The sequence below is a fragment of the Acanthochromis polyacanthus genome, chromosome 6 (assembly GCF_021347895.1).
Source record: "Acanthochromis polyacanthus isolate Apoly-LR-REF ecotype Palm Island chromosome 6, KAUST_Apoly_ChrSc, whole genome shotgun sequence".
In the NCBI taxonomy this organism is placed as follows: domain Eukaryota; kingdom Metazoa; phylum Chordata; class Actinopteri; family Pomacentridae; genus Acanthochromis; species Acanthochromis polyacanthus.
The window spans coordinates 28,164,055-28,191,916 of record NC_067118.1 but is presented as its reverse complement, the minus strand read 5'-3'; the positions used below and the strand labels follow the sequence as shown (position 1 = coordinate 28,191,916).

Genomic DNA, 27,862 nt, shown 5'->3' with positions numbered 1-27,862 from the left:
CCATCTGCCTCTTCTCCCTCTGAGTCGAATCATAGACGGGGAGTTTAGTGTTTACACCCAGAGTAAAACTTAAATGTTTTACAGGAAGGCAGAGATGTGTCCCCTCTGCCATTGTTGTTGACAGAAGTTGCTTTGAGCTATTTTTTTTCCAAGCTTCCTCCATCACTGGCAAACATGGCGAACACATGCGGTGGATTTGTTGTAATTAAACCAGGGCTTGGCTTGGACTTGGAGAAAGATGCAATAAAGGCGACAGTTTATTTAGGATAAACTCCCCAGCTCCTAGGAGCTTCACAGGGGGAACCTCCACACTCTAAATCTAGTTGTACGAACATATGAGGGGATAAAGTGGCTCTATTAAATTTGTTGACTCCTAAGATCCTCTCTGAAGCTGCAGCGTATTGCATTTGTTGGCTCTTCCATCCTTGCTAGCCTTCTCCACAGCTTCTGGGATTGAATCAGACAGTGCCCAGATCCTCACCATTGCATGAGATGAACACTATTGAATTGCTTGGCTTGTAGATCCACAATTCTAACTTCTTTAGACTATATTGAATTTACCATCCTGGGCAATCAATAATACTAAGTTTTGCAGGCAGTATTGAACTCTATCCTCACACATCTACTTGGTGGTTGGTTTTTCCCCCATTGCTTTGGAATCTGCAGGCTGCCACGTACCAAAGAACTGTTTCAGAGTTGGCTTTTTAAAACAAGGTTCATAAAGTCATGGGAATTGTGAAGACTGGGCCACATAGTAAAACAAAAGGAGTGTTCGCCTGCCTCACATGCAGTCGAATAAAATGTGTGTAGAATCACATTCTGGCTGTAACAAGGAGGACATGCAGGATTATATTCTTTAAGGTTAGTTGCAGTGCAGATACAGAGAAGCATGAACAAATTGGCTTTTGTGGGCATGTTTTATATGTTGAATTACTCATTTAATTTGGTAACCCAAATGTCTTCCAGTGTCTAATGAGGCACTGCTCAGAAGATTATTCTGTCCTCTGAAAGCCTGTCCATGATAGCAGTAGGCCTAGAGGGCAACGGCATAGCTGTGCAATGCTGTGGCATTCAGTGCATTGCGATTCACCATTGGCCCCCTGGGTAATGAAAGGCCTAATAAATGAATCCATCAGAGTGTCTGTGTGTTGCTCTCTGTGTGTATCTGGGATGCAGTCAGGCCCAGACGTGCCCAGTCTCCGGGCACACAGAGGAAAGGGATGCCATTGCTGGCAGGCCTGATGAATGGGTGGCATGCCGCGCCATGACAAAGACGAATGTGACAGCCCCCGTCCCCCAAAAGGGGGGCGGTGCTCAACTACCAAGGGGAGATCATGTGATTCTGACCACCTCCCCTTTCTACTTACATCCCCTACTGGCTGAGCCCAAGGTGGTAGAAGAACCGGAGGGAAAATGAAGGGAAAGAAGAATATCAGATCATCCTATTGAATGCGTGTCCCGCTCCTTCCTCCCCCCTTACGCTCTCTCCATCAAACAGCATATACAGCAATACCAGAGGCCTGAAATAAACAGAGGACTGCCAGACATTATACTGTATCTATTTGCCATCAAGTAAATGACAGGAAATAACAAACACTTCTTAAAACTATAAGTGCAGTATTTAATAACTGCACTCGACAAAGTAACAGGCTTAGGCAAACACAAAGGAATTCATCAATATATCTTCTTCGACCAGAATTGTTGCAGTAATCTGTGTGAGATGGTAAACAGTGAAAGGCCCGAAGCTCTATTTGGTTTTCAACATTATTAGAGGTGAGAGGAAATTAAAGATTGCAGATCAATATCAATATTTGTTTTATATTACTCAGGTGTCCTTTGATTGCCTGCATGAGTGAGCGACTGGAGTCTGATTTTGGTCTCTCTATCAGATAACTACTACGGTCTATTAGGCGGATCACTTATACTTGAAATGAAGATACTCTTGTACTTGCCCAAGTGCTTATCAGCAATCACTTACGAGAAGGGGCAGCTCATCAGAGGCTGAATGTGGAAAGTGGTCATTGTTGTAAAAAAATAACTAAGTTTTAATTGTAATGATTAAGATGCCATAGTGATGTAGTCTTCTACACAGGAAACAACTGTGCAGAGGTTATTTTGGGCTGTTACACAAACATATCAGTCCAACCTGGAATTCTGTTGTAGTGCAACTGAAGAAAACCTCACTGACCTCACTTCCAAACTCCTCAATAGACAGAGTCATCTTCTCCGTGGTAAGGAGAGGATGTGGGGGTCGGTAACTATCCCCTTTAAGATGGGTCTTCGGTGAGAGGGAGAGGAGCAGTAAGTCAATGGGAAGCTGAGATGATTAAGAGGCTTTCACTGTTAACAGAAGAGCGAGGATTGGTTTCTATTGCACCCTCTTCTTTTCATGGCCTGGTCTAGTGGACAGGCTGGTGCTATAGTCTGAACAGAGCCAAGACTTGCCTATTAATAGACTATTGAGTGCTATTGATCCTTGGCTCGTGTGACACATAAGATACAATGAGCCATAGATCCCAGTAAAGAGCCATGTCTTTCTTTTCACTTTACCACAATTGCATATGATTATAGCAGTCTGAAGATCAGTCAGAGAGGCCTATCTCTCCATAACGATGACCAGAAGTGCGATGGTACCCTGGCTAAAAGCCGACTGCAATTTGGAAACTTTTGTCACAAATACAAAAGCTCTTGAACAAAATGGCCACAATGGAGACCTGGCTTTGCCTAGACTGAATACTGCCTCTTCATAATTTGATGGATAGAGTTCTTTTTTTGTGTAAAGCATCCAAACATGGATATGTTTCAGAAAGTGAAGATGCTTTCTTTCTGCGTCCAAGGTGAGAATAACTCCAAAAAGCTGCTATACAATTACGGATAAATTAGAGGGATAATGACGAGAGGGAATGGTGGTTATATCAATAACCCTTCTAATGGTCAATTCCAGAATGCTGTCTGCTGTGTGCTAGATTTAGTGTAATGGATAAGGTGCCTGTTTAGCAGAGGCTTACTTGTCGCCAAACGAGGGAACAAACCTCAAATAGCCAAATTAAAAACTGAATAATAGATGAGCGATGCCAGGATGAGAGAGAGGAGAGGAGACAGCTGTAATTTCTACTCTTGGAAAAAAAAAAAGAAACCTTGGCATGTAATTGTTGAGAATTTATAAGGGCACAGGAGAGAAATAGAGACAATAGGAGATATACAACCTACTGTAAGAATCACCTTTATTGAAAGACACTTAATGGTTGTTATAGCAGGTAAAAGTCTACAAAATCTTCAAAACATTGTAAACGCTGTTGTGATTAACATTGATTGCCAGTCTGTGTGAATAAGTGCCTCTCTTCCTTTGGTTTCGTCCTCTTTGCGGAGAACAGCAGCAGCAGCAGTCTTGAAATGATACAAAAGATTGAATTCTGTTAGAATGACAAGGAGAAAAAAATGTTTTGACAGGGAATTGTGCCAAAATGTTATTTTAAAAAGATGTACACTGTGAGGAGGACATGGGGCATTATTTTCAAATCTGCATGTGAGATTGATGTCTAGGGAGCCTCTGACTGCAAGACATGCACCACTCGCTTTTTAAGAGTGAAATTTTGTGTGTCATGCGTTCAAAGACACTCTACTTACCTGTGGACAGGACGGAAACATATAAGATATTGTTTCAGAGGGCTGGATGTGCCACAACCAAATTAGCTGCGAGTAATACAGTTGTCATTTTCTCATATAAAGATTATGCACCTGAGTTTGTACAGCGGTGTAACGACTTAACTAGCTAGTTTACTCTAACACTGAGGGAAAGAAGGGTGAAATTGGTTCACTACTATGTAATTATTGTCATCGGGAGGAGTGAGCTTCTGCAGACTTGTTAATTATAGGACTCTGACTCATTCTGTGTGTTACCTTGCTGGGTTTCCACTGGTCTTTCTTTTTTTTCTGTGCAGTTGTGAGAAAAACAAGACTTCCCTTCTTGGTGGCTGATGATGCAATCTAATATGAGTGGAGGCGATGTGATCACACAATAGCCTCTCTGGTGAAGAGGTGAAACTAATACTGCACCACTGAGTGCCGGTCATTTTGCTACAGCCACCTGGTCTTCTGATCACTGCCTGGAAAAGGCTCTAGTATAGTAGCTGTTCTCTTCTCCTTTTGGTCGCATATATACATTAAAAAGTTTGAAATTATGCTTGTTTGTTCTCCACTTTTTTAATGCAGTTCCCCTTTTTGTGTTTTATTGTTTCGAAAAACAGATGCTAGGATGAGGCAAATAAAATCTAAATTAATACACGTGAAATATGTAATTATATCAGTAATTGTCTTAAAATCTGAGCATCTTTTCTGAGTCAAACCATTATTATACGCTCTGGGCCTTTTTAGATATTTTTTTGGACAGGATTGCCATAAAGTTTTGCAGCACGTTTCCCAGGTTGACGTTCTATTTAAATTGGAAATTCTCTGTTTTGGAGCATTCTCATCAGAAAATGTTGCCTCTACAATCCAATACACATTCCAGATTCTACTATATGTTCTTCTGGCAAAAATGCTGTTACCTGAAGTTGACTAAAACTGGATATACCTGCAGTTGATGATTAGCACATATGAAAAAGTTAAATTTTGGAAAATCAATCTGCACTTTCATTACTATTTCTCTTCATTTTATAAATGAATACAATATGATGAAGGTAAGAACCAAATTTCTGATTCTGTTTATTAGTCTTAGTTTGGATAATTGTTTTTTTCCTAAAGCTTTATTTCTTTTACTTAGTACTTAGTATTTTTTGCTGTATTTTCTTTTATTACTCAGTTTTAACACAATTAACATACCTAAACACCAACAGTAGGCAGAGTCAGTTAAGACTTAATGTCTAAATACAATGTAATAAATGTTTAAGTTATTTCAATATTTTAACTTTCAGTTTTTCTTGTCTTCAGACAAGATTTTGACCGAGGATTGTTGTTTCCTATAAGCGGATATTTTAGCACTGGTATTTTCTATGCCTTTTTTGATAAGTAGGAAAGAAGGGAGAGAGATGGAATTTTTAAAGGTGAGGTAGTTGGATGACTATATATTTTTCAATCCAGTTTGTTGACATTGCGCTGTGCGGAATCATGAGTTTTCTTCAGGGATGCTCTATAGTGTTCTTCATTCGAACTTGGGCCAGCCTGTACAACTACAGTGCAACTCTGCTATGCATCACAGCATTTAACAAGCTATACATTGTAGATCACAGCAGGAAAAGACACCTCATTTAAGGTCTGATTCAAAGATGGCAGCGTTTTCTTCGCTCCCATGTAAAATTTATTTCCTTGGATCTGTATGGCACATAGGTCCAAGTTGTTGTTTTGGTACACTTATCCTCTGTAGCATGTTAACATCATGTCAAGCTAAATGGGCGACTGTCTCATCAAAATTTCAGAGCTGTTTGGAGAGTCTGAGAGGAAAGGATTGTAATGGAGAGACACTGAGATGGGATCTCAAAAGCATGTTGGTGAAGAAGGCCTGCTGGCTTGCCAGCTCATACACACAGATGGACGGTGTGTCAAGGGAATCTCACACACACTGATCAGAGGCTCCCCTCCCGTCCCGCAGTGGGAGGAAATGGGACTGAACGAGAGGAGGAAGAGCGAGAAAAGGAGTTAATCACCGCACTAATGCTGCACTTCATCATCGTTTCCTGAGCCCGCCTGCTCACCCTCGCTGGCAGTACTTGACTGTCTACACAGCGCCCCCTGCTTTTAGTTTTAGCTGCAACAACGTTTGGTCCCACAATACACTTATCACTCAGAGTGACTAGAACTCACGTAGGATGTAGCATGTTTATGGAGGAGACAGAAAGCACCAAATGAAAGTTGTTGATCCTTGAAGGTGATTCAAGTGGCCTCCAATAGGGAGAGGATTTGGACAGACCTTGGTTGTCGCGAATCAGATATGTATGCAGGGCAAAGTGCTTTTTGTGCTTTTTCATGCATGCCTATTTGACACTGGTCCTTTGAGGAGGACTATTTATTTTTGCAAAGGCCCACATGTGGTGTGCTGACCCTGTGCTATGTTTGTACACAGCTTGTGTGACAAGTGTGTGCAAAAGTGTTTTTTTTTTTGCATGTGTACTGATCAGTGCACGTGTGCTTAAGTGCATGTAGGATGCATGCTGTGCACAGAGACGGAGCTGAGGCCAGCGGTGAAGGTGAGTGAGTTTAAGCAGACTCCTCCCTTGGGCTCTTGTTCCACAGACAGTTACAAACAGGATCTTAGGAAATGCTGTGCTGTGCTGCCGTGCATGGCCAACTGTCAGCTTGATCTCAAAAATATAAGTCCAAGTGCAACGCACATAACTCACAACCTAGTTGCCACACCCGCCACACTGCCGTGCCAGACCTCAACTACCACAGCCTGTTAAACCCATTTAATCTGCTGGATTAAATATTGTAAATTGCCATGCATGCCCAGGGTAGTACACAAACCCTGTCTCTGCCGCTGAAAAATGCTCCTCCGTACACATACTCCATTTCTGTTGAGATATTTGTGTAATACATACAAAACTAATGCCAGCTTTATGTCTTATCATAAATTTGAATAGCTGAAATTTTGTCAAGTATACCTTCATAATTTGTGGAAAATTGTCATTGAAGAAAACAGACTGACATGAAGTCCCTACACAGGGTTGCTGACACACTTATAACCTCTATTACTTTCATTTATTCTGATAATATTTCACATGGACTCCTCTGAAAATGATTTCCTTATTGTTTTCTTGTTTTCATGCACATCAGGTTACCTGACTGATATCGTGTGTTGCTAATTCAGGGCACCAAATATGTACAGAGGGGTAACACAGTCTGTTTTTCAAATTGCAGCTCAAAGTGCCCTCTGCGGCGCTATACAGGAACAAAGAATGTCTTTTAAGATGAGACCGTACAGTAGGCGTTAGCACGGCTGCTGTGTGGTGTGGTGTGTGTGTGTGTAACTGATAGAGTGACAGCCACATGACAGTTCTGAGCTGTGATCACAGCTCTGTTCAGGAGACACCGATGGCAGTATTTGGCTAGATGCCTGTCAGTTTGTCTGTCTGCCTTTCTGGTCATACTGTAGGTACACATACACACAGACACACTCAAGCATACCTGGATCAGTGCTTAATGGGTTCCTGTCTGTCATACACAGGTGCCCGCACACATACAGTCAACAAACTGGTGGTAGAGACGCCACGGTGCAGTGATTTCAGCTTTGGTTCCACATCACCTCCTACTAATGGTGGTAATTAATTGATGAATGAGGTCAAATCGGAGATATCCAGGCACGTCTCAATTCGGTTACAACCCCATCTCATCCCTGTGCTCACCTCTCTGCCACCCCCCAAGTTGTTTTCTTAATGCGCAGTGCACCACATTCCCTCTGTGCTCATCTGCATAAGACCTTGGGATGAATGTTAACGATGTTTAATTAGACAAGACGTGGGATGGATGAGTGGATGGAGGCAGGGAGGCCAGGGTGTTGCTGCCCCCCACTGGGGGAGAGAACACATAAAACACACATAGAAACCTGCAAGCATACACACACACACACACACACACACACACACACACACACACACACACACACACACACATGTTTGTACTTCTATCTTAGTGAGGACATCCATAGGCGTAATGCATTTCCTAGAGCCTTACCCTAACCTTAACCATCACAACTGATCGCCTAACCCTAATCCTTACCCTAACCCTAACCAAACCTCAATTCATACCTGTTCTCTAAAAACAAGTCTTCACCCTCAAACATGGCTGTTTCAAAGTGAGGACCAGCCAAAATGTCCTCACTTTGTAAAAATGTCCTCACTTTGATAGTTAAATGCAGAAAATGGTTCTCACAATGTAGCAAGTACAAGAACACACACACACACACACACACACACACACACACACACACACACACACACGATGAACAATAAATGACCATTAAAAGGCCAAAAGCTACAGACGAACATGACCTTACATGTGATTGGTACATTCTGAGTCAGTGCTATGAGCTCCCTATTCCATATTTCACCAACATCAAGGACACAGACCCCTCATTGTTAATGCAACATAAATGAAGCATTTGTAAATGTGATATATTTGTAAGATAAACTGCCCTTGATAGTAAATCTAATTAACCAAACTTTTATTTCTCACAGGCTTTCTGTCTGGAGTCAACTATTTCCTTGTAAAATTAATTGGCCCAAAATGAGGGTGTTCAACACTTCCTGAAATTAAATTCATCTTTCTGACTCGAGCCCTTGACTGTATTCAGAGAATTTCTTGATTATTGTACTGCTTGAATACTTGGTTGAATGGTTTTACTACACTGATAGCATTCAACATTAAACCTTCTCAACATTACCTTTTTGGACTAATTAAACTCGCACTTATTAAAATTTCTTGTCCACAGTTGGTTGACTGAACATTGTGACTCGGATCAATGCTAGGTGAGTGCGCTGCGATCTGTGCCTGAGGCCAGCATGCTGGCTTCTCATGCTTATCTAAGACATTGAGACAACTTTCTCGTCCCAGCTCGCTCTGTATAAACATTTCCACTACACTGATCTGTGAAAGAACATCAGGCAGCAGCTTACTGTAGGGTAATCCAGTAAATGATCGGCGTGTCGTTTCAACTGTGCAGCCGTTGCAGAGATAAGGGGATGCAGATGTTTCTCGCTAGCTGTTCCCAGATGAGGTGTCATTATCCAGACTTGGTCTCAGACCTGCTGTTTTCAGTCCATCTCCTCAACTGGGTGACTGACTGTGGACTGGATGCAAAGACACACTCATACTTGCACTTTGTGTCTATTGCTCGCTTCTGTCTCCTCCAAGCTTGTGCTTATCTTGTGGTCACGGCCAGACAGAGACACCTGCGAATGCTGTGGATTAGCAGGCTGCCTGGGGTAAGGCATTTAATGCAGTGCCCCAAGGATCCTGGGCTGAAGGCAGGCTGACTTGTGAAGCTGAAGCAAGCTCAACAGAGGCATCTCAGGCCCTAGACTGAGATCAATGACTTCTCAAAGCTGCCACATAAAACATTCAATGAAACAGTCATTTTATAGACATGGCCAAACATGCTTTGATTACAACAGAGAAAAGAGGAATGTTTGTTCGCTTGAAAGTCTTGCTTAAGCAACAACAAAGCGTCTGCTTCTCCTTTGTGTTGGAGATGCCATGTTAAATCTCCACTCTTAATTAATTTGGCGAGCACAGAGAGGGAGCGTTTGTCACCCCTGCTCTTGCCTGTTAGTGCTATTTGTCTCTGGGTGACCTTTGATTTCACACTGCATTGGTTTTCTCCTGTTATGGACAAGAGGCGGTTTTTGCTGACAACAGAGGAAACCTTATCTTTTAAATAAGTAATTCCTCAACTGCTCAGTGAGTTCACCAGCAGCAAAATATTGGGATTGCTGAAAAGGCAGGCACAGAAGCTCACTGGGGAAAAGATCTCCTCCCTCTATATGCCACAGCACCTTCGCCTAACTCTCATTAAAAATTCCACAACACAGTGTTTGAACAAGGCTTGCTACACAACAGTATATAGGTCTCCGTGTGAGCGTATATGAACTGCTCTTGGTTTGGCATCTGCTTTGTGTGTGACTTAGGAGGCACAGAGGGGGCAGGTTTATCTTTGTATTGTAGAGGGGTTTAGGCAGTGACACAATAGCCCCAGCCAGGCCTTCTTGGCACAAGCCAGGGCTCAGAGCTTGAGGTTTTTGGAAAGAGAGCATTGATTGGGGTGATGGCTAGAGTGACTGAGAGGTGGGACGGATGAGGGAATTGCAAAGGGGATGGATGTGTTGGCACCTGGCTCTGTGGGTTCTGGCTGGGTGCTGGAGCAGTCTCCAGTAACATTGATGCATGGCCATGAATTATATTATGCCTTGGCAGCTGCTTACTCCCAGATTCATCTCAGCAGTCATTGGGTTATTTATTTATTTGTTTCCACAATTTGTCAAGAGTTCCCATGTAAAAAGAAAAAAAAAACAAGATAAAAAAATGTGGCAGATTAAGAGTATTTACTGAATGGCTGTTTGTGCAGGTCGATGCATTATGACAATTTTGCAAAGGTGTAGCAGCTAAATTCTGATGGAGCGCTTGGTTTGTGACTAAATGTCATTGAGCGAAAAATAAGATTGTGTCGCAATATACATGACACTTTTCTCTGAGCATCTCTTGAACACCTGCCTGGAAACCTGCCTGGATAACACCACATTCAAAGGCTGCCTGCGAGCTGTAGCGGCTCAGGCTGTTTGAGATAGAAGTGATGCCTTGGGCCTTTTGTTCAACTCTGACATGGCTGTTCGGACACCTTTGTTCTGGGAGAAGAGGCCCATTCACAGCGTGCCCAGGGAACAAATTGAATCTGGTTGACAATTAATAGCCATGCGGCATGTTTAATTAAGAGCATGTAGCCAGCGAGCGACGTGAGGGAGATAAACAGAGGAGAGTTGCACAGAGCCAGACTGGACTCACAAAGGAGAAGGCCATTGGAGCGTCTGGCTGATCGATTCCCCACCGTCTGTGGAGAGAAGCCTTCACAAAGAGCAGCCTGCGCCTCCCCCTCTCAACGGGCCGAACTTTTAGAGGGGAGAGATGTGAGACTGATAATGCACACAAGGCAGATGGGAGTATGCAGATAGAGGCAGAAAAGTTAAGGAAAAGTTGGCTTAGTGGAAAAAAAGAAGTGCAAGTGAAATCTATACAGCTGCACAGATGCACTTCAGCATTTGGTCGCTTCAGTTTGGTGAAAATGACCTTGTGCGTGATTATTAGTGGTGTTCAGTGGTCATTGACTGAATCTCATGTGGATGGTTAATGTTACATAGATGTCTGGTGTTGGGGTGGGCTGTTAGGAGACAAAACATGCATGCTGGCAAGCTGGTTTGACTTCAGGCGTCTGTGACCTTCACATCCCCACATTCCCGTTATTGTAACATGAACACAAAGCGGCAGAGAGCCAGGAGAGAGAGAGAGAGGAAGAGAGAGAGGGAGAGGGGGAGAACACTTGACAGCTTGTCTGATAGGCCAAACAATACCAGCCATGGCCAGGCGATCCTTTGGACAGATAGCTGCGCACACACACATGCACTCACACCCACTTCAATTAAAGAGAGCCTTCCTCCAGAACTAACAATCACATCAGTCAGTGAGATGGCAGGAGCTGAGAGGAGATGAAATAAGTGCAGTTCATGTGAGGATTTGACTCATACTATATATGCGTCTGCATTTACAGTTAGCTTTCATATATATTTGTGTGTGTGTGTGTGTGTGTGTGTGTGTGTGTGTGTGTGTGTGTGTGTGTGTGTGTGTGTGTGTGTGTGTGTGTGTGTGTGTGTGTGTGTGTGTGTGTGTGTGTGTGTGTGTGTGTGTGTGTTCTGCCTGGACATGTGTGTGCTGACATGTGAACAGAGAGATGGCAGGAACAGAAAAAGGAGTTGCAGGAATGTAACCTGTTCATGTAAGAATTAAAAGTGTGTGTGTGTGTGTTTGCGTGCTGAACAGAATGTGTACAGGAAGTAGAAATGCAGGATAAAGACATGAGCCTGACAGACAAAGGGTGATCCTTTCATGCTGATGAGCAGTTGGAGGGGGAAAAAAAGAGTTTCTGTCAGCTAATTGGCCTGAGCTGGAGATCTGTCCATCTCTTTGGTGAAATTTCAGATGTGCCTTGTCTTTTCTCTCTGTCTGAAGAGCAGAGGGTGACACTTTCTGAGGACAGACAGGAGGTTTTCCTTCGCTACTTGCTGTATTCGATTAAATGCATAACATTTTGCCCTTTTGCACATAATGCACCTCTTCAATCTGTTTCTTTGACTCTTTCTTTCCTCCTCCACCCCTTTTTCCCCTCCTCTCTTTCACATCTTCTTTCCTTGCCTTTACCACGGGAAGGAGGCTTTACATCGCGCATCACAATTTGTCCTCCTGTCAGTACATTCTGCATTTTTACATTTAAGTGCTATTTCACTTTATGGCTGCAGCTTGAGATCAGGCTGAACCGAACGCTTTAAACTTTTCATAACCCCACAGATTCTCAGCACAGCATGCTACAAATGCGCGTACACAAATGTGCACCACATGCTCACAGGCACACGTGCATGACACCACGGTCAAAGATGGCTGCAATTCTGAAGGAAGACCTGTAGGTGGTTCTAGTGGGTGTCTCGGATTGAAAGTTAAAATTGGTTTCATGCAAGGGTGCCCCAGTCATTTGGCTGCACTGAATAGTGGAATTCAGAGGATAATGCGGGCATTAATTGATTTTGGAGCCTGAAATAAATAGGCTTTCGGGATCACATGAGACAGAACTCTGCTCATTTATGCCTTTTGAGGAAGATGTGAGAATCTCTGCGCCTCGGCCCTCCCCTCTTTGGATGGGTCCTGCAGGAGCCCTAAAATGAAAGCTGACATCAGTTGATTGATATGAAGTGAACGGTGACCTTCTACATTCCACTGTCACTTCATTTATGCATGATACCATCGCTCCTTGACTTTTGGGAAAATTTTGGTGATATTTGCGGATGTAGTGCTTAGATTCTTACAATGTCTCCACAGAGAGAAATCACACCTCAATTATGTTTAGATGACATTTAATGCCCTCTCAGTGGATTTTCACTGCAATATCTTTCTCACACCAAGCATAAGAAAGCAACAAATGCAACATTTATGTCTACACTCTATCATATTGTGAAATTATATTAGGAATCAAACAGACCTGCCGGCTGTTGGCTGTACAATCTGACACTGCAATTCCAATATCTGCTGTCTTCCAAAACATGAGCATCTGTCAAACAGAAAGACATATAGTAGAATTGGAAAGAGAGAACCCTCTCTTTTAGTAGGTTTGACTACTCCTGCAGGTTTTTTCCCTCTTTTGGTGGACAAAAGTTGGGTTTTGAGGAGGAGAAAAGTTCGCAGCAGAATGGGGTAACAGCCTGGAGTCTCGGCAGTGGGGCTGGGGTAAGGTCAGCATCATGGAGGCTCCGCCACTCTCCGTTCTCCTTGGTTGGGCTGTCAGCAGGGGGGAACAGACATCCTGCTGCATAGCTGATGAAGAGGACGTGCAGCGCCGACGCCAGAGGTCAGACAGCCACGGGGCGTCAGGAAGTGAACCTGGCCACTTCCCGCCGTGCCCTGTAGCGCACAACCACGTGTCTGCACGCACACACGCACTTTTTTTTGCCCTGTTTACTAAGGTAGTGTACCGCGTTTTCGTCAAGCCTCCAACACATCTTGAAGTCTTGCCAGAAGTTAGAGCCTCGGGGAAAGGAAGGGAGGGAGAGATAGAAGTCGAAAGAGGTATAATAGAATCATTACACAAGACACATCTCTCAAGTGTACAGCAGTAGGAGGTCCCATATGGGCTTTACATCAGCGGGCACACAATTCTATAGCAACAACCACTGGGTCACAGTGGACCCTAATTACAGCTGACAAAGATGGATGAATTTCATCTCAGTCAACTTTATGTTCAATTCTCATTCAGTGTCTGTAACATACTACACATGCTGTATATCCATTCCCACATTAACCATTCTTGTGAGTCTTCCAGGTTTATCTGGTGGTCTGCTGTACATGAGTCTCTCTGCTGTTCCCCTTCTGTCATCTTTTGTAACGTTGTTGCTACATGTGGGAGGCAGTGGCTGACCATTGTAGTCCTTCAAGACCAAATAATAATATCTTCTCAATGAACATCCGAGACAGCAGCCATGGCATCAGAGCTAAAACAATCTTGTCTCCTGCCAGCTCCGTCTTGGTCCTGGTCTCATTCTCCTTCTGTCGGTCCTGTTTCCCCTTCAGCATATGGCTGCAGTTTCTCATTTCAAGATAGAGAGAGTGCGAATGGTTACATAGGATTGAGGTACCTTACATTCATAGTATCAAGGGGCAAAGACTGCAGTAAAAAAATCAGTGATATTGAGAATTTGTTTGATTTTATATGTAACTGGTGTGAGACAGGCAACCCACATAATTAATATTTTTTCACAAATAAAATTGTAACTATTTTTTTTTCTCATTACACCCATTACATGTTCCCTAGACAGCCAGCAGAGCCATCTTTTGTGGGGCTAAAAACTCAGAAGGCATAAGACATCCAATTTGTATTGTTTGATTATAATATTAGTTACAGTTTAATTTGGCTTATTTTGTAAATAACATCCTTTGTGAAGTAATGTTGCAATTTAGGAATATTAATTAAAACATATTTGCTTTTCTTTTTCGTCGCTTTCACCCGGTGTCACTCAAACTGCATGGCTAGTGCTTAACTCTGGTAGTTGATAAGGTTACTGTAGCTTATTTTCATTTGTTTGCTGTAATGCTGCTGTCTAATTGATGCTGCTTTGGAATTTATTGTAACTGTTCTTGTGAAAGTGCTATATTTTAACTCTGACAAAGTTTTGCAGTAGAATAGGCCTCTCTGACAGGCCAGATGCCTCACTGGTGGCTGAACACTTGTCCTGTCTTTACGACATACAGATGGCTGACACATTAAAGACAGAGCCAACAGTGAGTGTCTTAATAGGATGTTGAGCCACCACAGCCCCGTCCCACCATCCAGCCACACACACTCATCCCCCACCCTCCCCAAGGCAAGAATCCTCCTCTCGCACTTTTGTCGCTTACTGCTAAGTCTTGTTCTTGTACGAAAGTGTATAGAAGTGATATACTAAACAAAAAGCAGAGTGCTGGCATAGCAGCTGCTGTAGGTAACATTGATTGTGGGAGCAGGGAGGCGTTGAGGAGTGAGAGGAGCCTCCCCAGGAGAATGCCTCCTTTTTCAGAACAATCTTATGACCAGCATGCCAAGCAGAAATGTGAAGAGAGGCATTGACCAACTACTGGAAAACATCTAAGCTATCTAGGATCAATGCCAAATTGATCCCAGAACTATGTATAATGTAGGCCAGTGGACGGCTTGTCTTGCTCTTTCCACCTCCTATAAGGCAAGGAGCTGAGAAGGTGCATTCCGAGCGAGATGGACAAACAGAACAAAATTGCCCGAGGTGTGTTTTAAACATATGGTAAAGCCTTTTGTGGTGAAGACATACATCATGTACTTGGAAACTGTTGGGTGTAATGTGTGAATGAACATACATTTTTTTAATTTTATTTGTTTATCTAGCTCACTGTTCCACACAGAAGTTTGTCTGGCCATGATCATGTACTTTTATGTCTGACACATCACTTGTCAAAATGCAAGATGGTTTGTGGTTGTGGGTAACGTATAGAGCAGAACAGCTCTGTTGCACTTTACAGTGGAGTAGCAGAGTGGACACAGTGTGACTTCCACCCCTCCCTTTCAGCAGGGAAACCCCATGCAGGTCCTAATGAGCAGTATGCTGGAGAGGGCATCTTTTTAACCCAGCACAGGGACTCATAGAACAGCCTCACTCCTCTTCCACAGATGCCAAGTGCAGCTGTCAACAGCTCCATACTCTATTGTTGCTTACTTTCACTTTTTCAACTCTCTCACTCTCCTCCTGTGTTTCTGTTTCTGACTCATCCCTCTCACTTTCTCTCTTTCCCTCCGTCCTGACCATTTGTCTTGATAGAAGATCCACTGCATCTTATTATAAGATGTGCTCAAACAATCTTAAAGGCTAGCTGGAGGTTACAGCTTGCTGAAATAGATTCACTCCACCTCACTACTTTTCCCCAGCTTAAAAGAGTAATACGGCCATATGAGATTACATAGATACAGTGTGTGATACATTATTGCTAGTACATTAAGAATTCATGAAGTATAAACAAAAAACCCAAAATAATTCAGCTAAGGCGCTTTTGCTTGCAGAATCGAACCAAAGCACGCTTTTTTAATCACCATACCTTCACACTTCTCCTGTTTTAAATGCATTTATCATTGTCATGGGGAAAAACTTCAAACTTTCTTCCTCCTCTCTCTTTTTTGATTATCTTCGCCCTTTTCAGTAACTCTCTTACCCTCCTTCTCCATCCCTTTCTTCACTGCTCGTCGCTATCTGTGTCTAATTGCATTTGAATTTTACGATAGCCTGGCTTTTCAGCCAACCCCTCCACTCTCCCCGAACACCCACCAGTCCATTTGCGCCTGGCTCTAGGAAGGTTGGTTTCCTGGGCTGCCCTGGAGGAAATATCAGATGACCTGGCACTCCACAGCAAAACCCAGGTCATCTGGGAGGGCTCCTCTAACCGTATCCATCCCTTGCCCCCCTCTCATCCACTTCCTGCTTTCAAGTGCAGGACAAGGTCACTGCTTTGAGGATGCATTCCCTAGGCTTCACCATGAGGCAGGCTGGAGGCGCTGTGCTCTGCTCTCTAACCAAACTTTGCTCCATCTATTCTTTCACATCTTCCTGCTCTCTCATATTCATTTCATTAGCTCAGGCTTTTACTGCAATCAATACTGTTGCTAAAGTTAGTTTTTCTAATACAGCTATTCATTAAGTGCATTTTCATTAGTGTCACTAGAGCACCAGTATAACTGGAATAATACAGTAATGGACAAACATATGCTGTAATTGTTTAAATTTTTTTTTGGGTGATGAAGACCGGATTTAAATGGCTGAGCTCACAAAGAATGAGTCATTACTCTGTTTTTACATAATGTGTAGTAAATTGTGGGTTTTAAAAACTAACACTGAATTCTCAGACAATGAGATAACTGTGAGTGTTTCCGTGCAGGGGGAGCACAAAAGGAAAGCTGGGAAGACGTGTTTTGTCTCGCAGCTTTGTATCATTTCCACCTCTCATTTTCTGTCAGCTGAAATGCGCTGTGGATGCAGAAGGAGGCATTATTGATGGTGTTTAGAGACAGGTGTCTGATGTGTCCTGAGATAATGCCAAAAGACTCCTATCTCTCCTTCTAATGGAACAGCGACAGTTGTTTCAAGTGATCAGGCCTGTCATCCCAATGCTGAAGCGTTGGTCCTCTCAACACTTCTCTTTTCTCCCATAAATCAAAGTTGCTATTGAGATGGAGAATCAGAGGCTACGGCAAAACAATCTAGCCTCAAGTCATCCCAGAACAGTGAATCTTCTATGGAATATCTCCATCAAAGAATGGCGTCGTGAAGCAAGAAGGGGCAAAGGTCTAATGAAATCCGTCTGATGGGGTCTTGAAACATAAATTTTCAGACAATTAGAATACGGGATGAGTCAAATAGTGTACTTTTTTTCAGAGAGTTTACTGCTCCTGCTCCCATTTCCCCCTTTCGTGGTGCAAAGAATTGAAATGGGATGAATATGTTAGTGTCATCTCCAATTTCAAATAGGTAGACATTTCAAAAGCTGATTCTCTCTGGAGAAAACGTTGTACCTCTAGACTGAAAATATCATTTGAAAAGCGAGACAGTAAAAGCCAGTCATCTCAAAATGAAAATTTTCTCATGGTGGCTTTCCTTTTCACCCCGGCGGTTATGGGGAAGAAAAGAATGAGAGTGAGTCAGGTAGGAGAGGGTGTGTGGAGGCTATGAGAAGAGAAAACTAAAGGGGCGACTCATTGATGAGTACAGGAGTGACACCCTCTGAAGAGCATGTTAATAACGTGCCAGGCACAGACAGGTAACCGGTAATCAGGCCTTCTGATTGTAACTCGGTCGACAGAAACAGACACGCACACCAACGCTCTCCATCTTCATCAGCCCTGAAACTGCTAGACTGCTCCGTCATGTTCTGGGGCGGCCCCCTCTGCTAACAGTGTGTCGCAGCTTTTACAGAGACAAAAGAAACAAATGAGATGGCTGGGTTACAACAAACAGCTCCGGGTTGTTCTTTCCCCTGGAAAATGAAAGGCCCTCTTTTTTTTTTTTTTTTTTTTTTTTTTCCCCCCCACCGTGTCAATTAGAGGAGGTATTGCTCATATTTACTCTCCGGTTCACTGTTAGCTTGTGCTGATTATTATTTATTTACACGAGGCTTGCAAGGGAGTTTGCCTTAATTTAGGCTGTGCAGAATACATCGCAGTAAGTGATGTATTCTGCATATTTCGTACATTTTATTTCAAAAACACCTAGAGATAAGACCCCTGCCAGGATCATGTCAGTGGGGAGGCTGAGGTATAAAGGAGCAAAGTACAAACAACCTTGCATAAGGTGGATTCTGACCTAAGCGTGAGAGTGAGGTAGGAGCTGTGTGTACAGAGAGCCTCCTCTGAATATTTCCCCAGTGACAGAGAGCAGGCCAGAGGCAGTGAGGTCAGAAGATAGAGTCCAGAGCCCATTGACAGCTGCTGGTTTGACTTTGATGCACCATCAGTGTTCTGCACACCGCTTGCCCGTTTCCCCCTCCACCCCTCTTGCACTAACCCGCAAGCGTGTTTGCTCAACCTGAACGCATGCTAGCCTCTCATTATGCTGCCCATGCAAACTTTGTCTCCTTGCAGCTGTTTAATGGCTGCACGTCTGTTTTTGTTTGTTTCCTCACCATAAGATTATTGCACCTTTATGGCTGGTCGGGGGGTTGGAATAATCCCTGGCATCTGTTCAGAGAGGGAGGGGTGAGCAAAGAGCCAGAAGTAGAGGCATGCTTCTCTTTTCCCCTTTTTTTTTTGTGTTTTAATTTTTCAAAATACGAGACCATGTGGCCCCCTATTTCATACTGAGGCTGAGGCTGTGACTCGACTTTAAGACAAGAGTGATGGAAAGGGCTGTGTGCTAACAGGCGCAGAGGTCACTGAAGGAGCTTCCCGCTGCCATTTATCCCTCCCAAAATGAGCACAGAATAGCAGGGATTAATCTAATCACTGCCGTGTTAGCATAATTTACGTATAAATGTATGCAGAAAAGTAACGCTATTGTGACCCTATTAAGCGTTTTTTTTCTTTCGAGCAATGTAATTGTTGGCTCAACTAACATCACACATTCTCCGTATGTTTTCACATCAGCAGAACAAGTTTGTAGCTCATCCAGTTGACAAGGTTGTGAACTGTGGTTACTTTTCATTACTTTATTGTTTTTTTTTTTTCTTTTTTTTATTGAAGCAGAAGTTGTAAAAGAGGAGAATCCCAGAGCTCCTCTTGACAGCCTCATCCCCTTCCTGTCTTTTTCTTAATTCAAGACCCCATCTTGTCATGGCTTCGGTGCCTCCGGTCGTTATGGCAGGAGAACGGGAAGTTAATCAACACAGCATTATCTCCTAGCCTGCACCTGGAGGCAACAGTGCCAGTCATGCTACCACCCTCTCTCTGTTGGGACCCCTGCCAGCCTGGGAACCCCTCACACCGCAGCGCCCTGCAGCATCCCTATGGGCTATCGCCAGTGTGCTGTGTCTGTGCCAGGTCACACTTGTGACACAGCTTTGAAGCGCCATTGGGAGCCTCCTCGCAGTGGTGCATACTTTAGTGTGTGCATTCAAAGAGAAAAGGGGGATAGAAACAGTCTCGGGAAGACTCAAAAACAACTGGCTGGGTTTTTGTGATCCCTTTGTGCTGCCATATACTGTACACTATGCCTAATATTTTTCCAGTTTTTCACTTTAGAGGTTTAAAGCTGCCGTTTTGCAGACATTATTGTCCCATCTGGACAGGTCGAGCAACAACATAGGGTCTCAGAGGAGGCCTTTTTCAAACTCAGCCTTCACACACCAAGCCAACCAATCTTAGAACAGCACATTTAATCTTAAAGGTTTGTTGACACTCCAACATGAGAAGGGACACATCCTTAGAAACTGAAAAGACAATGTTTTTGTGTAAGATGGCAGCAGGTCTGTCCTTGTGTCTAGCTCTCTCTAAGAGTCTGACAAATGTTCTTTCTGAAATGTGAATTGCTGGCTGTCGCTGGTAATCATTAGGTTGTCTACCAGCATCCAAAGTGCTTTTATTTCTGCCCATTAGTTTGGTGAGAAAATGGCTGGGTATGGTCTAGCATGTTCCCCCTTACACTCAGACTGATGCAGTAGGCAGGGCGAGCATGGGAAACATGAAAGTGTTTGAAGTATCTCTATTTATGCCAGTGGCAGTTTGGACTCTTTTTTTTTTTTCCTTTTTTACTTCAGTGTCTATAGCATCTCTTTGTACACAACTCACTCCAAAGGATCTACAGCCTTTTCTGAAGTAGCAGTACACACACATGTCAATATTGTGAGACTGGCGTATAATTATTATTCAAAGGTTAAAGAGTGGATTGATCCATAGAGGAGTGTCAAGGGCAGATCAAAGGGATTTGGGGGAGGATCGGACCAAAAATGTTAAAAGCTGCTCACTCTCAAACACAGAGACGTCAATCTTTCTGAGAGCACCTTGATGTCCTCAGAGGAGAACTTGATCAAAGCTTTCGTAACAAAGATGGTCTCAGAAGATGATCTGACCTCAGCTGCATTCCACTTCTGTCTTTCATTTTACTTTACCAGTCTGCATTTACCTGCCTGAACTCCCCAGCACTGCCCCTGTTTCCGTCTTTCCTGTGTTTGTGCTGCTGGTTAGACTGTCTGAATATCAATGAAGCAGTCTCACCGATGTATTACAAACACAAGAGAACAGTGATTAAAGATGACATATCTAAGCCTCACTCTCTTCCTCTCCCCTCTCTTCTCTTTTTCACAGGAGATCGCAGCTTACTTGATAACATTTGAAAAGCATGAAGAATGGCTAACGACATCCCCTAAAACAAGGTAAGACAATTACACTTCTGCCCTCTTTTAAAGCATAAGTTAAGATTCATAGCCCCAGAAGTATTACATTCAGGGAGCCAACATTTCCATTTTTGGTTTTACATATTTTTTTTTTCCTCAGACAATTTTCCTCATGCACAGCTTGCAACCACCTTCAAGTTCAGTGTAGGATGTTTAATATTACAGCCTGCTCATGGCTGTTCAGAAAAGTTTACAGTTTGCAGATTAATGATAGAATATTAATATTGACTAATAATTGCCTTTTCGCCTGCCAATTTAAATAATATCCACTGGTGCAGCATCTGCTTTGAATCATATGTTAATGTGTCCCTATCCGTCTGTACATCCACCCTCATCTGTCTGGGTCAAACTTCACACCCACATGTGGAACAAAATGCCAAGAGCTGCTGTGATATTTGAAATAAAATAATGGTCCCAGCATTGCACTTCATTTATTTTGATAATGTATGCTGATACATATAGAGCCAATTTGCAAGTGAAGATATCCACATGGCCTTTCAGCAAATTCTTATGCATGAAATTTAATGTCAATAAACGTTTTTGTGCCAGCACTGACCGCGATGTAATTATCTAACATATGCAGAAAAATAATTAATAATACATGTGACTTTGTCATAGTGTTCCTCTGCATTTGACAGCACTAAGCAGCTCTTTGTTTGATTAGCTTTGGCTAATCTTTTCGTATTGGACGGGTCCGGTACTGGCATCATTGGGCTCAAATGGACGATCTCAGTCGTTACTGTCACACCGTTAGGCCACACAGTCATTTCACTGCTACAGCAAATACAGCCTGTTCACACAATCACCATTTTTACTAAAGTTTACATGTTCATGCATTTGGAATCAGCTCAGCAACGTTAAACCTTTCTTTATCTTTTTCTGTGAGCTGGACTTGCTATGTTGGCATTATTAGCAATCCTCATCCATGTGTAAATGGACCCTGGGCTCAGTGACATAGAACCCATTGCTCACGTATCTTTCCCCACCCCTGCTCTCTTCCACTGCCTCGGAGGGACAATGATAATAGTTCTGCATAAAGACACTGCCAATTAGAATATGTTCTCTGGTGTAATTATAGGCCAAAAGAGCACTGAGCTCACCTGTATGTTTTTTTTTTGTTTTTTTTGTTTTTTTCTCAAAACCAGGAATTCCCCTTCCTGCCTCTGCTCATCAACTCACCAAAAATAACACAATTGTCAGGCTTATTTAATCATGAGATGGAGCCTGTATAGTTTAAATTAGAATCACTTTTGTTACACCCTCTGGAATGTACATGCACTTTTTTTTTTTTTTTTTTTTTTTTGCTGTAGGACAGAAATAATCAAATTTAAATAACTTCCTATTTTCACCATGTTTTTGGTAGCAGAGTACTACACATGTCATGCAGGAATCCTTCTGCACAGGACAGCCAAAAAATGATTTGTGTGTGAGTTGTGAAGGACCTTTGATCCAGTGACTTTCCATCCAAATGGTCCTCGGGATGCTCTATGGCCACAGTCTGTCACCACTGCCTCTCTGTTATGTAGTGGCCTTTGTGCTCAGGGATTTCAACCCCATGTCACAACTCTGTACAGGTGGTGTTATCCCAGATGTGTCATCTGGGAGCTGCTTCTGGTGTCCACCTACAGATCACCTGACAGCAACACAAAAACATTGCACATTTTAGAGGAGCCATCACTGCAGGACAAGACGTTTGTGTTTACTGCATGTGTGTGTTCCCCAAGAGGGGAGTCAGGGGCAAAAGGTTGTGAAGTGTTTGTATTTTTCCAGATGTCAGTGAAAAGCTAGGGTGTAGTGATGGATGTTGTGGGCAGGAAAGGTTAGAGGGAGTGAAGGGATGTGGCGTATTTGTGTGATTGATGGGAGCTGATTGATGGCTGGCCTCTTTATGAAAAGCTCAAGGTCACATGTTAAAGGTCACACTCGGGACACCTGTGGCTAGGTGTTCTCTTATCATTTGTCATCGCGCATCTTTGGGTGGATGTCGGTTGGCATGTTTGCATTTGATTGTTGGTGTGCTGTCTGTGTGTCTGTGTGTGGGTTGACCCCTGTGGGGAATAGGCTAAGTAGGCTAATTCTCCCCCAGCCAGTGCCTTTAGACTGGGTCAGCGGGGTATGATGGGAGGCAGAGATAAGCAGCGGGGTCATACTCAGAGAGGCACGGCGCTGCATGGCTGCACTGCATGCATGTAACAACTCTGACACATGCAGGTCATAAACATGGGAGTGGGCCACAGCCAGAGCTCAAGGAGCTGACGCCAGCTGTTTGATCAAGGTGACACGCAACGCAGGACATGCCCTGAATAGAGATGGCATTCTGTCAACACAAGGAAGATAAGATAAAGTAGACCAATTGCATACATGCACAGATGTATTTTATGAAGTTAATGCTGATGCGCAGGAGCGAAGTCCTTACAGTAACCGCATAGCCAGTGCTGTCTTTTGTTTGGGTCGGTTTTTGTTTGTTTATCATTTCAAAATCTGAAGCATGCCAGGGGAGAGTGGTGGAATGCTGAGTGATTGATGTGCTTAGCTCTGGTAATACACATTCCCTTTCAGATAGGAAGTGCAACAGTGCTTAAAATCAATACCAGTGTTCTCCCACTGACTGCTTGAACAGCACTACAGCTAATTCAGGCCGCACCTGTCAGAGCTGGGGAAATCTTTCCCTACTCGGGCCTTACACTTTAATTTACACCCACAGCCTCGCAGGCTTCCATTTCCATTAAAGGGAGAGCCTGGCATTATGGCTTTAATGAAGGCCATGGCCAGGCTGTGATTTAAGATGGCCGTTACCCCGCACCTTCTCTCCACAGGAGGGAACACACTTAAAGGGGAGAATTAGGATTTTCCTCTACTGCATCCTTCCAGATAGCCATAGTCATTCTTTCCTTTTGCCTTTTTAAAGATGTGTCCGTGTTGCTTCAGCTGATGGGATCTGAAGGCGCCTGTGGGAGAAGGGTGAAAACAGAAGGAAGGCGAAGAATTGCGGTTCCAAATCTAGACAGTAACATTTTATTTGACCTCATCATGGGTGTAACATTGTGCTCCTGTTGAGAGCAGGCATTCATTGTCCATCATAAATGACACAAATGTCTCCTCGAGGGGCTTTCTCAGAGGTGTTTGAATGCTGACAGATGGAGTAACTATTGACTAGATGGTGTCACAGATTGGTCAGCCCAAAGAGCTAATGGACACCTGTGTGTCGTATAGAGATAGCTCGTTATCCAGCGCATCCCCCTAAACATAACACGGTTTCATGGTGGAGCAGTTGCACATTAGTGTTTCTTGTCTCCACTGTTTGTTTTATAGGATTGGTTAACAGCAACCCATCTCAAAACACAACAGAGAGAGAGCTCTGCGCCTGTCATATGTGTGTGTTTATTTATATAACCTCTCGCTTGCCGAGTATAAAGATACAGTAGACTTGTTGTAGCTGTTGGAAAGTTGAAGTGCTGGGTTGTGTCAGCTATTTGCTTTGACTTCCACACAAGTTTGGAATGCATAAATTTACACATGTGCTTATATGACCACAGAGCACTCGCACACACTCTCACACACACACACACATTGTATATTGAAACTATCAAACAATAAGCACCAGTCCTTGGAGGGCCCTGCAATGACACTGAACCTAGCCGCCCCACGTCCCAGCGCAATAGCCCTCTCTCCTCCCACATCCACAGCAACAGCAGCAGCAGCAGCACTCCAAAATGAAACCAAGTCCCTTTAGACAGCTTCCAAAGACAATGCTTTTATTAAAACCTACAGCAGTGGCGCCACCCCAGAGGCACGGGTACAACAACAACAGAGCGGAGCAGAACTGAGAGGCAGCCTGAAATCTACTAATGACTGTTTGTTTGCTATTGTGTATGGTGTTTGCTATTGTGTATGGAGCCTGTGCACATTGTGGTGTGTGTGACTGTCGGAAGGAAATAGAGGGGATTGTGTTTACGCATGTGTATACATACGTAAATGTACTCATGCGTATGCACACAGTATGTCTCCGAGCTTGAGAGACCGTGATTATGCATTTGAAAACGGCATTGTGGATGAACATATGCAAGCGTTTATGAATGTATTGAGGTGGCGTGTGTGTGCGTAATTACAAGTGAAACTGAGTGTGTTCTGAATTAGCAATAGAGTGCTTGTGTATGCTATGTGTGTGTGCCCCTTTTTAGTAAGAGAGGTAGTATCTGGGTGAGTCTGCCACTGTGACTAAGACCTCTCAAGGCCTATGTGTAAACTCCTCTTCTGTCACCAAGTCTGGCAAATGGTGTGAGGAAGTGCTGGACTTTCTGTGTGTGAGTGTTTGTGTGTGTCTGTGTTTATGCATGTTGTGGACGACCGCTGATGTGTAGGATGTGCCTGAGAAGGGCGTCTGATAGTGTTTGGTCCTAATGCTTTGTGGCATTCGTTGGCTGGCAGAGTTTCAGAGGAGAGTGGAAGAGGACAGGAGCAGCAGGAGAGAGAGCGAGAGAGAGACATAGGAAAGGAAAGAGAGCTGGGGGATGCATACACAAAAAGAGCCACAAAAGATGAAGAGGTATTTGATAAGATCACATTGAAATGAAGACAGTGGGACATATGGCACTAAATCGAGCCCAAGTTCTGACAAAAAAAAGCCAGCACGTCAAGCAAATGTGAAGAGACTGTTGGGTGAGGTGAACCAGTGTGCTCGGCTGCGTCTCTTTCCTGTGCTTGTTCTTCTTCTCTGCTGTTGTTTTTATCCCAACTCATCATGAGTAAAAGTTTAGTTTGTTGCATGGTGACACTTGGTTGCCCCATTGTGTCAGGCCCTGGAGGACACTGTACCCCGCTGCTTCCAACCCTGACAAGGGCAGCTATGCCCACCTGGGGCCTTGTGAGCTGGGTAAAATAAAGCCCACCAGGGAAAGCAGAGAGGACAGGAGTGAGGTGAACCCAGGGAGTATGAAGTAAGAGTGAATGAAAGAGAGAGAGAAAATGAAAAATGGTCATTGAAAGAAGAGTGAATATGATTGAGCGAGAGCAGTTTAGAAAATGGAAACATGTCGATAAGAGAAGCGAGCAGATGAGATGGAGATGGGAGGAATAGTGATGGATGTGGAGAGGAGGAGAAGAAGTGAGGGGGCAAAGGATTTACGCAAATAGACGAAAGAGCAGGAGAAAGATGGAATAGAGGGGGATTGAGCTGACATAGGGCGACGGAGAGAAAAAGAGAAAAGTAGTGTGGGTAAACAGCAGATAGAGATGGAGGGAGGTGAGCAATGGATTCAACTGACAGATAGAGAAAAGTCCTGTGGTTTTGGGGCATGGGAGGGAGAATGCAAACGGTCAATAGATTACAGCTAGTGCCGTGCCAAGTGCCTGGGCCTCAGACTCCTAGCCAACTTAATAGTGCCTCTTGTTTGTCTGTCCTCTAAAGTAATGCCCAAGCCGAGCCCAGGGAAGCAGCCTGAGCCTGAGGCTAGTGGAAATGGACAGGGGACTAGATATATGTTAGTTCGCATCCCAGCTGCTGTATATTACCCTGGCCAGCTTGCCCACCAGAGACCATTCAACAGAGCATAGAACATCATCTAGCTTTATCGCCTTTATTCCCTCTACGCTCAGCGGGGCTGCTGCTGAAGGCCAAGAAGGGCAGGATCAGTCCTTGGAATTAATCCTTTTTATTATGTGTCCCTTTTTGTATGGAAATAGACATTGACTTATAGGGCTGTAGTGAAGATATCCAAGTCAGGCTCTCCAGGTTGAGAAGTATTGTGCAGTGCAGATAGACAAAACCAGTGTGAAAATTAAGCACACCTTGTCTTGCTCGGCATGCCAATATGGAGAAAGGCGTGGAGAGGAGGAAGAAGTGCAGCCAGTAGCTGGCCACTGGAGAGAGGGGATAAATAAATAGAGGAGGAAGTTGATGTCAAGCAGGTGTTCAAGGAGAAAGTGTCAGCCAAGCGGGCCGAGATGGGGAGAAGTGCTGCCTCTGCAGCCTGATAATAAAGACTTAATTCAATTAGCGCTTCTGCACCGGTGAGCAGCGTGCATACTAGCTGTCGTGGAGCAGGCCATAGACACAGCTGAGCTCACCCTCCACCACCTAGACACATGGACGACCAACCATACACCGACCCAGCACTTCGCTGTGTTCTCTCTCTCTCCCCCCCGGCTCTCTTTCTTACACACACACACAAAGTAGACCTAACGTATTATTCACACCTGAGTCACTGAGCAGTCCAGACACTAAACCCTGCCTACACTTCTCTCCTACACACACCCTGACACTCGTAACATACAGACACTCTGCCTTACCCTCATCCCTTATCCTCATCTCTCCCCACAAACTAAGCTCTCTTCGGCTCCTCTTCCTTTACCTCCTTGATTTTCTATTTTCAACCCCCCTTGTCTGTTCCCCACCTCCCCTTGTACCATTTTCTTCCACCTTGTCACACCTCTCGGTTGGTGCCGAATGGCCGTATGTTGGCCGGTACGGTAAGGATTGTGACTGTGAGTCCCTATTTTCAGCCCATCGTGCTCTGGTGCCCAGTTGGGTGCTGTCCTGTAGGCATATGGTGTAACGGATAGCAGATTCTGGGCCTTTAGAAAGCCCTGGGGGGCATTTCAGCCAAAAACAGCTTCCCATCCCACGCACCTCTCCATGCCATTCCCTGGAATCTGGTCTGTGCTTTGGGTGTGGTCCGAGAACTGTTCCTGACTGGTCACTTGTCAGTCCCATGGGTGGTACAGCAGCACCACAGAGCAACACGCAGTTAGGTCCTAAAAGCTCCCACTCATACAGGAAGCTGGAGGATGGGGTAAAGGAAACACAGGAAGTGGCAAAGGAACAAGAAGAGGAGGATGAGGAGAAGGAAGAGAAAGGACAGGACACCCTGCTTCAATGATACTGTTTGCTGTTATGTAAAGAGAAGGAAAAAATAGGTCCTGGATGACTGCCAGAGAGCTGGGTGAATCACCAGCAAAGAACAGGCACGACATGAGTGTGCATAAACGCACACGCGCACACACACTGGCACACATTCTGTCCCATTTCTTCGCCCCAACTGAGCTTCCCAGTACAGGAAGTACAGCGGATGATGAGTTGCCATGTGGCACCATTAAATGTGTAAAAACGTCAAATGGCAGGACTGACCCCTTGCACCTTCTCATCATTTAGCGGCCGAGAAAGTGCAGCAACCTGGCTTGCTGTGTACCTTCTGCATCAAGGCCACTAATATAGAGAGCATTCAGGTTCATAGCCCCTTTATTT

The 27,862-nt window shown here is 44.0% G+C and overlaps 1 protein-coding gene across 6 annotated transcripts in view; it reads left to right on the top strand.

Annotated features, from left to right (window-relative positions):
- The window catches only part of camta1a (calmodulin binding transcription activator 1a), a 289,846-nt gene that overhangs the window by 104,956 nt on the left and 157,028 nt on the right, over positions 1 to 27,862 (top strand). For all 6 annotated transcript variants that reach the window (XM_051949098.1, XM_051949101.1, XM_051949097.1 and 3 more), the window contains one exon: positions 20,531 to 20,598. In XM_051949098.1, coding sequence (XP_051805058.1) covers positions 20,531 to 20,598 — 68 coding nt within the window. The remainder of the gene's footprint in view (positions 1 to 20,530; positions 20,599 to 27,862) is intronic.